The 12,500-nt window shown below is 43.0% G+C and overlaps 1 protein-coding gene across 9 annotated transcripts in view; it reads left to right on the forward strand.

Annotated features, from left to right (window-relative positions):
* Positions 1-12,500, forward strand: part of LOC143032713 (putative 3',5'-cyclic phosphodiesterase pde-5) — a 407,947-nt gene that overhangs the window by 76,224 nt on the left and 319,223 nt on the right. For 5 of the 9 annotated variants that reach the window (XM_076197614.1, XM_076197621.1, XM_076197613.1 and 2 more), the window contains exon 2: positions 963-1,754. The exons of 1 other annotated variant lie outside the window; for it this stretch is intronic. In XM_076197614.1, coding sequence (XP_076053729.1) covers positions 1,655-1,754 — 100 coding nt within the window. In that variant the 5' untranslated portion in view covers positions 963-1,654. The remainder of the gene's footprint in view (positions 1-962; positions 1,755-12,500) is intronic. 3 more of the 9 variants (XM_076197617.1, XM_076197618.1, XM_076197616.1) reach the window with 2 other exon arrangements.

A 12,500-nucleotide genomic window follows, 5' to 3' on the forward strand; every position in this document is an offset into this window, starting at 1 on the left:
CATATTGGATATATACATATATATATACATATACATATATATATACATATATATATATACATATATATATATATATATATATATATTGAAATATATCTATATATATATATATTGGTTGTTTCTTTATGGGAGCTGCGCTCCTTGTAGCCAAGAAGGTGATCACGTATTGGAGTCAACAGTGACAGTGTGTCGATCAAATAATTCCGACTGGCTTGGAATTATATGTATATATATATATATATATATATATATATATATATATATATATATATATATATATATATATGTATATATAATCCGAATAGAATCACCAGTGACGGTGATGTCGATCAAATAATTCCGACTGTCGTCCCCGGATATATATATATATGTATATATATATATATGTGTGTGTATGTATATGTGTATTATATCGTTTTGTACGGAAATCCCTGTCTTTCGGTTCGATGATCCTACTCATAGTAACCGCAATCGTAGGCCGAACACCATTACCATAAAAATACACCAAGTTTTATTCCATTTTATCTTTTCTTGTTTTATTTTATGTATTTGTTTCATTTCTTTACTGGTTAGGGATTTTTCCAAGATGACTAATATCATATGGAGTTGACAAGAATAGATAAATAAAAACAAGAATCATAAAATGAAAATATGTGTATTTCCAAATTTGACCTTGTGACCTAAGAAGGGTTTGTCATTGTAGCAAAAGTGGAGGGAAAAAGCGGTCGGTATCACTGACCACAAGTCGGCCACATGAGAGGAAGTTTCAGTTTTGCTTGTGTTCTTCTTAACCACAACACAGACAGCATTAAAAAAAAAAAAATAAACATTATAATATCACACGATCGTGCGAAAAAAAGAAATGAAATTTAATATAATTATGTTTCGTAATAAAATTTATATATATTTTGGTGTCTATTGTTTTGTTATCTAAATAAAGTTTTTTTTGTTTTATTCTTCAGCATTTTTAGAATCATTCAGGTTTTATCTTTCTTATGTGAATCCCAGAAAACAGAGTAACGTTTGGAAAAAAACGTTACAACAGAAACTTCAAAGTCGATTGAATGCATATTTTCTTTTTCTTTTTTTAGTCATTGTCATTGTGGCATGTTTTTACCTTTTTTAATCGTTTGCTTCTTCTGTGATAATTACTCTAGTGAAATGTTACCGTGAGAAATATTATCCGTGATAAGTTTCTGTGATTACCTGAGATTCGTTTACATGAATCTGTGATTGATCACGTGGTGATGCGTGTCTGTGATCTTATCACGTGGGAGGCAGTGGCGTTGCCGATGCTGCTGTGCAGTGAAGGACATTGAAACAATGGTCCTTTATACCCGGTGGCATTTGCCTTAGTGGTCGTTTCAATCCCCCCCTTTCCTCGTACACAAACGCACCCTCACAGCTGAAACCATGAGGGGCTTATCGAGAACTAACTTCGCTTGAGTGAGACGATATCTTCGGGTGGAAGACGTCTACGGGGAGATCCTCACGACGCCTCGTCCCACCCCAAAGACTTGCTCGCCTGGACAGTAAACACTTAAGTGAGACAGTGGACACTTAAGTGCCCAAGGGACGATCTAGGCGGCAGGGGGACAACAACAACAACAACAACAACGAGGTCACCGAGGACGACGACAACGACGACGACATCATGGAACTTGGGAAAGATTTCGATGCGGTGGAAGGGGAGATGGAAGACATCTTTGCGCAAACGGTTGCGCGGATCCAGCCCACGCGTAGACGCAGAACAGGTAGGTTCACCCACCACCCACGCCTACTCGTATGGTCAAGTACCTCCCATTGCAACATGTTGTCACACCTGATGGCAGTTGTTGTTCTTTTCTGCTCAACGCTTAGACGCTTTGTTCAGTTTAAGACTGACCTTTGCCATACTGTGGTACACAATTCATTCAGAACATTATATATCAAGTATGTTAACGATGGGATTTGGGAGGGTCTTGTAATTTGATTTGAATATTAACAGGTGAGCGATCGCTTTTCCTAGGATACCTGTTGGGGATGTATAAAGTTTCTTATCTACTACATTCGTTTACACATGACAATATGAGTAAATTCTGTTTTTGTAATTCCATCTCTTTCACGATTGTGCTAACACACGTTAAAATATAAAGGGGTAATGACACTTATGGATAGGAATGATAGGTGGTAATGGACATGGAACTACCTAGTGTAGGCCATGTGGTCTCTTTTAGTCTCCCTTATTCTTATGTTCTTGTTAAGGCTTAATTAACCATTGTTTAGGTTTTAAACGTACAGAGAGTTAGGACGAAGTGAGTTAGGCTTATTCTTGTGAAACCGACTTGAGTATGTGCACGCACACACACACACACACACACACACACACACACACACACACACACACACACACACACACACACACACACACACACACACACACACACACACACACACACACACACACATATATACATATATATATATATATATATATATATATATATATATATATATATAACTATATATGTATACATATGCTCGTATATATATAACATACATATACTCGTACATACACATTTACACATACATATACTCGTACATATACATATACATATACTCGTACATATACATATACATATACTCGTACATATACATATGCAAAAAATAACACTAGGCTGTAGGGAATAACGACAACTGGGCCGTGTCACGTGGACGAGTAACATTTCCCAAGCATTTGTTATTCTGCATGTAAGTATGTGCCGATTAGGGTATTATCATTATCAATATCTAATCCCAATATCTAATCCCATTATCAATATCTAATCCCAATACTTATGAGGACACTTATGTATTAGTAAATGTCCGTTTGTCTGCCTGTAATCGAACTTGAGAGTTGTGACGTCACGTCGAAAGTGTTGCATCAGTCGTTGTTCATTGGTTATTAGTTGCCATGGAAACAATGAACGCTCACTCCCTGATGAATCTTATTGAACTGAATATAGTAAATTGAATTATAAAGGTCTATAGAATAGATTGGGTAGTGGAAAATTCTACAAATAATGATGAAATGATAATGAGATAATAGATTAAATAAGTTTATCAATATACAATAAAAAATAGACGTGCTGAGTAGAGTAGAGATAGACTCGAGTGAGTTACGATGCTGTAAAGAACGCAGACATTGATGAAGAAATGAATTATCATATCCAGGGTGATTAAGTGTAAGAGGGAGTTTACACGGTCTAATGCGGTTCGACAGACACGTGATGTGTGAACGTGTGAACGGGGCATCGAACGGGGTTGTCGAACACGTTAGTTAAACCCCAAATACCCCGCTCACACGTTCACACATCACTTTAAACACGTGTCTGTCTAACCGTAATAGAAACATGGATATGGATTAAGAAAGAACTCAATGTATTCAGTATATATAAACGTTCATCTGAAAATAGATATTTCAAATAGTTATTTAATCAGAGGATTTAAAGAATTACACAACAAATTGGGTTTGCTAATTATCAAAACAACGGGTTGGTTGGTGGTGGCAATCAGGGTTGCTGCTGATGATATGGTTTAACGTCACAAACTCCCCCCAATCGGAAGGCTAGGATGGTGCCCCCCACAGAGGACATTGTAGCATGAAATCTAATGAACTATGCCCTTGGTTCAACTTCGCCGGTGGCAGGATTCGAACCGCCATCCCTTCGACCACAAGTAACGACGCCCTAACCCCGCTCAGACAGCAAGCTTCCAACTAGGTTTGCAATATTGAATAAACGTTTCGACGGCGGCATTGTCTGTTGACGAACGCGTCCTGTGTCCAACACACCAGACTTTGCCTCTTCTTAGGTTTTACGACAGGATTGGGCCAGCGGACGTACTGGCCGGGGAAGGATGGCCCCGGCACGAAAGGACAAGGCCGGGACCCCCGAAGGGAGAGGGGTCGGGACCCCCTTTGGGAGAAAGGCTGGGACTCCTTTGGGGAGAGGGCCGGGACCCCCCAGGGGGAGAGGGGCCGGGACCCCCAGGGGGAGAGGGGTCGGACCCCCGGAGGAAGAGGGGCCGGACCCCTGGGGGGAAAGGGGCCGGACCCCCGGGGGGAAAGAGGCCGGGAATCCCGGAGGAAGAGGGGCCGGGAACCCTGGAGGAAGAGTGGGCGGACCCCCGGGGGGGAAAAGGACCGGGATCCCGGGGGAAGAGGAGCCGGGACTCCCGAGGGAGAGGGGCCGGGACCCTCAGAGGGAGAGGGGCCGGGACCCCCGGAAGGAGAAGGGCTGGGACCCACGGGGAAAAGGGGCCGGGACCCACGGGGGAGAGGAGCCGGGACTCCCGGGGGAGAGCGGCCGGAACCCCCGGAAAGAGAAGGGCCGGGACCCCCCGGGGGAAGAGGGGCCGGGACCCACGGGGGGAGAGGGCCCGGGATCCCCGAGGGGGGAGAGGGGCCGGGACCCACGGGGGGATAGGGCCGGGACCTCCAAGGGGAGAGGGGCCGGAACCCACGGGGGGATAGGGGCCGGGACCTCCAAGGGGAGAGGGGCCGGAACCCACGGGGGGATAGGGGCCGGGACCTCCAAGGGGAGAGGGGCCGGAACCCACGGGGGGATAGGGGCCGGGACCTCCAAGGGGAGAGGGGCCGGGACCCACGGGGGGATAGGGGCCGGGACCTCCAAGGGGAGAGGGGCCGGGACCCACGGGGGGATAGGAGCCGGGACCTCCAAGGGGAGAGGGGCCGATCCCCAGGGGGGAGAGGGGCCGGGACCTACGGGGGACAGGGGCCGAGACTCTCGGGATTGAGGGGCCGGGACCCACGGGGGAAGAGGGGCCGGGACCTCCAGTGAGAGAGGGGCCGGGACTTCCAGGGGGAGAGGGGCCGGGATCCCCGGAGGGAGAGGGGCCGGGACCCACAGGGGGAGAGGGGCCGGGACACCCGGGGGGAGAGGAGCTGGGACCCCCCGGGGGGGGAGAATGATTGTGACCACTGGGGTAGAGGGAGAAGGAGAAGGGACTTAAATGCGGGCATAATGTTAGACCATATTTTTTCACTCGTCTTTTTCTTATCGTTGATATTTTGTGCTGAAAACTCTGTTCGTACATGAATATTCCACCGCACGTCCTGTGTATGGTATCGGACACATCTTGTTCTTTGTTTTTGGGGTCCTTGGTTATTGCTTTGTTTTTCTACGGGTCGTTTTTATTTGAAAAAAGGAAAATTTGCCTCCAGTCTATTGAAGACCAAAGGTCCGACTAAGCCGAATAAACTCATCAAGTGTTAGCTGAGAGCCAATTTATGTAGGTAAAACTTAGGCATTATTAGTATCATTTCAGTAGTTCATAGGACCAAATCTCTCCCTAAGGTGAATTGAGTCGTTTAACGTTATGGTAACCGATTGGTTTAATGAACACACTTTCCCACGCTCACTGAAGTTACATACTTTCTGTCTGTCTTTGTCGAGGAATCGGCTGTCATCCAGACAGACTGGAATTATCATGTCATTAAGCACCGCGACCACGACTGATGACGTAAGAGCTACAGTCCTACGCTATTGGCTGAGGAAATCACGGTAACTAATCACAGCGGCTTACGTCATAGAGGCGGTGGCTTCGATGACTCAGCACTTGTTCTTCGTCCAGAAGAAAAAGGAAATGATATTTCAGCATTCAGAGTATGAAAATATCCCATTCAAAACATACACCTGTTTATTCTTTATTGACTGATTGATTAGTTGGTGATGCATACATACATACATACATACATGCATACATACATGCATACATACATGCATACATACATACATACATACATACATACATACATACATACATACATATACCAACGATGATGATGATGAGGATGCTGGTGGTGGTGGTGGTGGTGGTGGTGGTGGTGCTGCTGCTGCTGCTGCTGCTGCTGATGATGATGATTACGATGATGATGAAAGGTACTGTCATTATCACTGGAAGATGCCATGATTTTTGTTTTGTAGGATAGATATGTAATGGCTGTATAATTTTGTTATCATTATCACCACTTATCATCATCATCATCATCATCATCATCATCATCATCATCATCATCATCATCATCATCATCATCATCATCATCATCATCATCATCATCATCATCATCATCACCATCGTCATCACCATCGTCATCACCATCGTCATCACCATCGTCATCACCATCGTCATCGTCATCGTCATCGTCATCGTCATCATCATCATCATCATCATCATCATCATCATCATCATCATTATCATTATCATCATTATCATCATCATCACTATGATCATCACTTTTATCATTTCTTTTTCTTTTCTTTTTCTTCTTCTTCTTCTTCCTCTTCCTCTTCCTCATCTTCCTCCTCTTCCTCCTCTTCCTCCTCCTCCTCCTCCTCCTCCTCTTGTTCCTCTTGCTCATCTTCCTCTTCTTCCTCTTCCTCCTCTTCCTCCTCCTCTTGTTCCTCTTGCTCATCTTCCTCTTCCTCCTCTTCCTCCTCTTCCTCTTCCACAGTTGATCAAGTTCCCTTTCCCAAGGCAGTTCTTTAGCTCAATGAAATCCTTTTGCACTTGCCAAAACAAAAGCCTAAAGATGATGTCGCCATGAAGAGGGAATGATTCCAAGGTTATGAGATAGCCAGCCTTCTATGTGGTGGAAAAATATCAACCTTTTACTTCTTATGGGTTTCTTTAAGATAAGATAAATGGAATAGCCAGCTGTCAGCTCAGATGTAATCCTAAACGATGTCCTTTCAGACAGGAAAAGGATTAGTCAATACTTCTATTTTCAGACACCTTATATCGTCATTTATGTCATTTATATAATGCTGTACTTGACACTTTTAGTATACTCACTAGACCACCCGTGACCCGTTGGTTCAAATAAAATGTTAAATGATACGTTGTTAATAAAATGGTCAATAAAATCTTTATTAAGAAGTGAAATGCAAAAGATTGTGACGTCATGTCGTCGTTGCTTAGAACACTACGCATCATTTGATTTATACGGTTCGTAATATCTTAATAAACTCATTATGTCTCATAGATGCTAATTCAGGAGATGATAGATTGAAGCTTCTCTTTGAGAAGAATAGCCTCCTGAGAATTAAATATCCTGATGAGAGCCAGTATCAAACATTTAGATAATTTTGAGTTGATACGGGAAATAGTATACCCATAACGATTGAAGGTTCAATTGTTGCGAATGGAAACAGGATAGTAGAGGACCTTCCATCATCAGGAGTTGGTTCAATCGTTGAGGTTCTCATGTTTACTTGTGATACATTGTGGGGACTTCTTGACCATGGCTGCTTAGACGTTTTGTTGTGGTCTAAAGACAGCCCAATTCGAACAAGAGGTATACTCTGAGTCGATAGAGACACTATTTCGTCCCAATTTCAACCGTCAGCTGAACAAGAAATATTAAACACAAGATAGTTTTGAAGGGTGGAGGAACACGGAGGAGAGAGGAAGGAGTAGGGAGGAGGGAGGAGGGAGGAGGATGTAGGAGGAGGGAGGAGGATGTAGGAGGAGGGAGGAGGAAGGAGGAAGGAGGAGAGAGGAAAAGGGAGGAGAGAGGAGGGTGGAGAAAGAGGGAGAAGAGAAGAGGGAGGAGGAGGTAGGAGCGAGGAAGAAGGAGGAGGGAGTAGGGTGGATAAAGAGGGAGGAGGGAGTAGGGTGGGGAAAGAGGGAGAAGAGAGGAGGGAGGAGGAGGGAGAAGGGAAGAAGAGGGAGAAGGAGGGAGGAGGAGGAGGGAGGAGGAGGGAGGAAGAAGGGAGGAGAAGTGAGTAGGAGGGAGGAGGAGGGAGGAGGGAGGAGGAGGAGGAGGGAGAAGAGAGGAGGGTGGAGGAAGAGGGAGGAGGGAGGAGGAGGAGGGAGGAGGGTTGGTACAACACTCCATAAATGTGTCTGAACCTAGAAATGTTACCAAGTTCGCGACAAGAATCTCTTTTTTCCGTTTTTCAAAAGTTCCTTTCCCTGTTCGCCCTTCTTCCCCCAAAACCCGCCGGGGGGGGGGGGTGAACCTCAACCTATTACGTCTTATTTGTGTTGCCAGAACGAGAAAGAAAAGCTCGGGCGATTTTGAAATCGGGCGCGGCCGAGACGCGACGAGTTTCGTTCCACGGATGCGGCCAGACACGAAACCGGTTTTCGAAGTTCCTCCGCGGGTGGATTTTTTTTTTTTTTTTCTCGCATGCTATCATGACCAGTTCTAACATTTTGCAAAGCAGCCTCGACAAGGGATAGTGTATCGTGTTTTTAGATGAAATGATGCGCGATGGGGCTTTGTCTATGGAAACTTATTTCAGATATATAGCTTAATATAAATTGTCGCAATGTATACTGTAATGTAATATAACACAGCATAGTATAATATATCAAAATATAATATATAATGTAATATGATATGATATATAATGTGATATACATATATTTATATATATATATATTATATATGTATATATATATATATATATATATTATATATATATACATACACATATATATACCAAAGGCTTTTTCCCCTTACACCGGAGGTAGCCAGTAATATAACATAGTATACTATGATATGATATAATATAATATAATATATAATATATATGATGTGATCGTTGATGTAATATATTGTAATGTATTACGATATTTTGAAAGCTATTCCACCCAATCGATACGGGCATTAGGTAAAGCAAATCCCCTGAAATGCAAGACCCGTATTAGCGATTTCCTTTAGACAAACTTTCCAAGCATTACCTTACTGAAATGACTTCATGTGACGTCATGGATCGTGTAGCGCCAAATTCCCCAGTCTTCCGCTAGCCTCCTCCTCACTCACCATCTCCGCCATTTTCCACTTTCTTCCAACGTAGTTTATGGCGCTTTTCAGAAACTTTATCCTCTGCCTTCCTCTTGCCAGGCATTAAATAGAATAAAACCTCTAAAATGTAAGATGAACATAGGCAGACTATCCAAACTACATACTATCCGTGATGCATAGTTGAGGAACCTACGTCAGGATGCACGTACCTGTGGCCGAAGCTGTCACCTTTACCCTATTATGCGCTTCGACTGTTGGGGACAGGTAACCGTCACTGCTGGGAATGCGGGATTCAAGCCCACAATTCACAGCACGCCTTCGATTATGCCAACAGTGCACGTGAATGTATAATTGTGATGAATTATTGGAAAACACTGTATTCTTTTTAATGAGGCTACATAAGGTTCTCTTTACAAGACGTATACTGTCGACTAAGCTCATTTATAGACGATAATTAGGTTTCATGCTTTACAAAGATATATATATTTTTTCTACCAAATAGATACTGTGTGGGCAACATAACCTGCTTACACTCCTTCTTGTAGAAACATCTAAACTCTTTAGTTAAGTCAGGTAATTTTTTTGTAAGGCGCGTGGGATATGTGCTCCCTTTCATGATGTAACGATGTAGGATTTGTAAATTAATAAACTGAGGCTCCTCTGGTGGTTTCCGAGTTACTGGAAGGATTCTTACACACACACACACACACACACACACACACACACACACACACACACATACACACACACACACACACACACACACACACACATATATATATAATATATATATATATATATATATATATATATATATATATATATATATATATATGCTGAACAACCACAGGAAACCGAGCGCTTTCGTCTATTCAGACATTTGACATTGAAAATGTCTGAATTGACGAAAGCGCTCGGTCTCCTTCCTGTCATTTTCCTAGTGGCTTTTCTGCATAATTAGAATCACGCGTTCAAATGATTTCTTCTGAATATATATATATATGTATATATATATATATATATATATATATATATATAAATATATATATATATATGTATATATATATATATATATATATATATATATACATATATATATGCATCTTGCAGTCTTCATATGTTTTGTAGACTTTGTACATAGGTTACATAAACTCCCGCAAGGCTACCTACATTATGCTCTCTCTCATAGTTAAAGTCTTAGTAATATTATAATCTACTTAGGCTAAGAGTCCTGTTATCTTGTTGCAGCAATATATGGTTTCCGGATTACAGCAAGTGATTTTAAGTTTCATAGATTATGAACTCCTTGCTAATCATTCTTGCATGGTTTGGTAAATGTGGAAGGTGCAATACTTAATATCTTTTCATTCGGATTCCTACTTGATGATAGTGCATTATTGGCTATATGAACTTTGGGCTCCCTGTACTCTGTAGGCTTTGTAGGGATTGTTTCCAACATTGCCGTTCGCTTTGAAGAACCTTTTGTTCGAATTCCGGGACGTCGGGTTACTTCCTTATGTTCGAGTTTCGGGACGTCGTATTACTGCCTTATGTTCGAATTACGGGACGTCGGATTACTGCCTTTTGTTCGATTTCCGGGACGTCGGATTGCTACCTTTTGTTCGAATTCCGGGACGTCGGATTACTGCCTTTTGTTCGAATTCCGGGACGTCGGATTACTACCTTTTGTTCGAATTCCGGGACCTCGGATTACTGCCTTTTGTTCGAATTCCGGGACGTCGGATTACTACCTTTTGTTCGAATTCCGGGACCTCGGATTACTGCCTTTTGTTCGAATTCCGAGACGTCGGATTACTACCTTTTGTTCGAATTCCCTGGACGTCGGATTACTGCCTTTTGTTCGAATTCCGGGACGTCGGATTACTGCCTTTTGTTCGAATTCCGGGACGTCGGATTACTGCCTTTTGTTCAAATTCCGAGACGTCGGATAACTGCCTTTTGTCCGAATTCAGGGACGTCGGATTACTGCCTTTTGTTCGAATTCCGGAACGTCGGATTACTGCCTTTTGTTCGAATTCCGGGACGTAGATTACTGCCTCTTGTTCGAATTCCGGGACGTCGGATTACTGCCTTTTGTTCGAATTCCGGGACCTCGGATTACTGCCTTTTGTTCGAATTCTGGGACGTCGGATTACTGCCTTTTGTTCGAATTCTGGGACGTCGGATTACTGCCTTTTGTTCGAATTTCGGGACGTCGGATTACTGCCTTTTGTTCGAATTCCGAGACGTCGGATTACTGCCTTTTGTTCGAATTCCGAGACATCGGATTACTACCTTTTGTTCGAATTCCGGGACGTTGGATTACTGGTTGGGCGGATCCCCCACTCTTTCAACAACGAAACTCTGAAACCTTAAAAAGCTGAGGAGTGGAAGAAGCCCCGAGGGAAAAATTTCGGGTTCAGAGGGTGGAAGAGGAGGTGGGTGGGATGGGTGGAGGAAGTGGATGGGAGGGGTGGAGTAGGCGGGTGGGAAGGAGGGGTGGAGGAGGGGGTAAAGCCGCGAGGGAAAAAATCCGGGTTCAGAGGGTGGAAGAGGAGGTGGGTGGGATGGGTGGAGGAAGTGGATGGAAGGGGTGGAGTAGGCAGGTGGGAGGGAGGGGTGGAGGAGGGGGTAGAAGCGTGGGAAGAAGTCAGGTGGTGAGAGGTGGAGGGAGAGAAATGGAGGACGAAGGATTATGGAGTGGGAGGATGTGTTAGTGCACAGATCTACCTTTTGCTGAGTGAAATCGTCAAATGTTGCTAAGAACAAAATGTCGGTAAAGTAAATGAATTAGAAGGATGTTATTTGGTAGATGTAAAGTATATAAATCTAAATTATCTATACATTTACTTTCCCACTTATCTATTTATTCTTTTATTATTTATTCATGTATTTGTTTATCTATTTACTTAATTTATTCATTTACGCATCTCTTTGTTTACTGGATTATTTATTAATCTGTGTGTTTGTTTTATTTATCTAATTATTCATTTGTTTGCTTGTTTATTTATTTATTCATTTTATCATTCGTTTTACATTGATTTATCTATTGTATTCATTATATGCTTAGTTATTTACCTATTTGCTTATTTTTGGTTACATTTTTTCGACTATTTCTTACAGTGACGTCACTCTTCCGTCCCTTCTCGGGAACATTTTTTATGCGTTTGCCATCAATCATCTGTTGCCTGGCTGTCCTCCTGCGCTTGGTACCTTCTGCTGGACGGACAGTCACCGTCAATGCCATCTCTTTCCTTTGGTCGAAAATGAATAAGTGAATAGATAGATAGGTGAATAAATAAATAAATAAAAAAAATAGCTGTCTCTGACATCGCTGTTGGTGTTGTTAGTTGTCTTTTTCTTACTTTTTTTCATCTTTTTCTTCTTAGCTTCTGATTTTTTTCTTTTTTTTCTTTTGCGTTTTTCTTTCTTCTCTTTTTTCTTCTTCTTCTCCTCCTCCTCCTCCTCCTCCTCCTCCTCCTCCTCCTCTTCCTATTACTCCTCCTCCTGCTCTTCCTCCTCCTTCTCCTGCTGCTGCTCCTCCTCCTCCTTCTCCGCCTGCTCCTCCTCCTCCTCCTCCTTCTCCTTCTCCTCCTGCTCCTCCTGCCCCTCCTGCCCCTCCTGCTCCTCCTCCTCCTCCTCCTCCTCCTCCACCACCTCCTCCTCTTCCTCCACCACCTCCTCCTCTTCCTCCTGCTCCTCATTT

The sequence above is a fragment of the Oratosquilla oratoria genome, chromosome 14, assembly GCF_046742065.1.
Source record: "Oratosquilla oratoria isolate Oo_2021 chromosome 14, ASM4674206v1, whole genome shotgun sequence".
NCBI classification, from domain to species: domain Eukaryota; kingdom Metazoa; phylum Arthropoda; class Malacostraca; order Stomatopoda; family Squillidae; genus Oratosquilla; species Oratosquilla oratoria.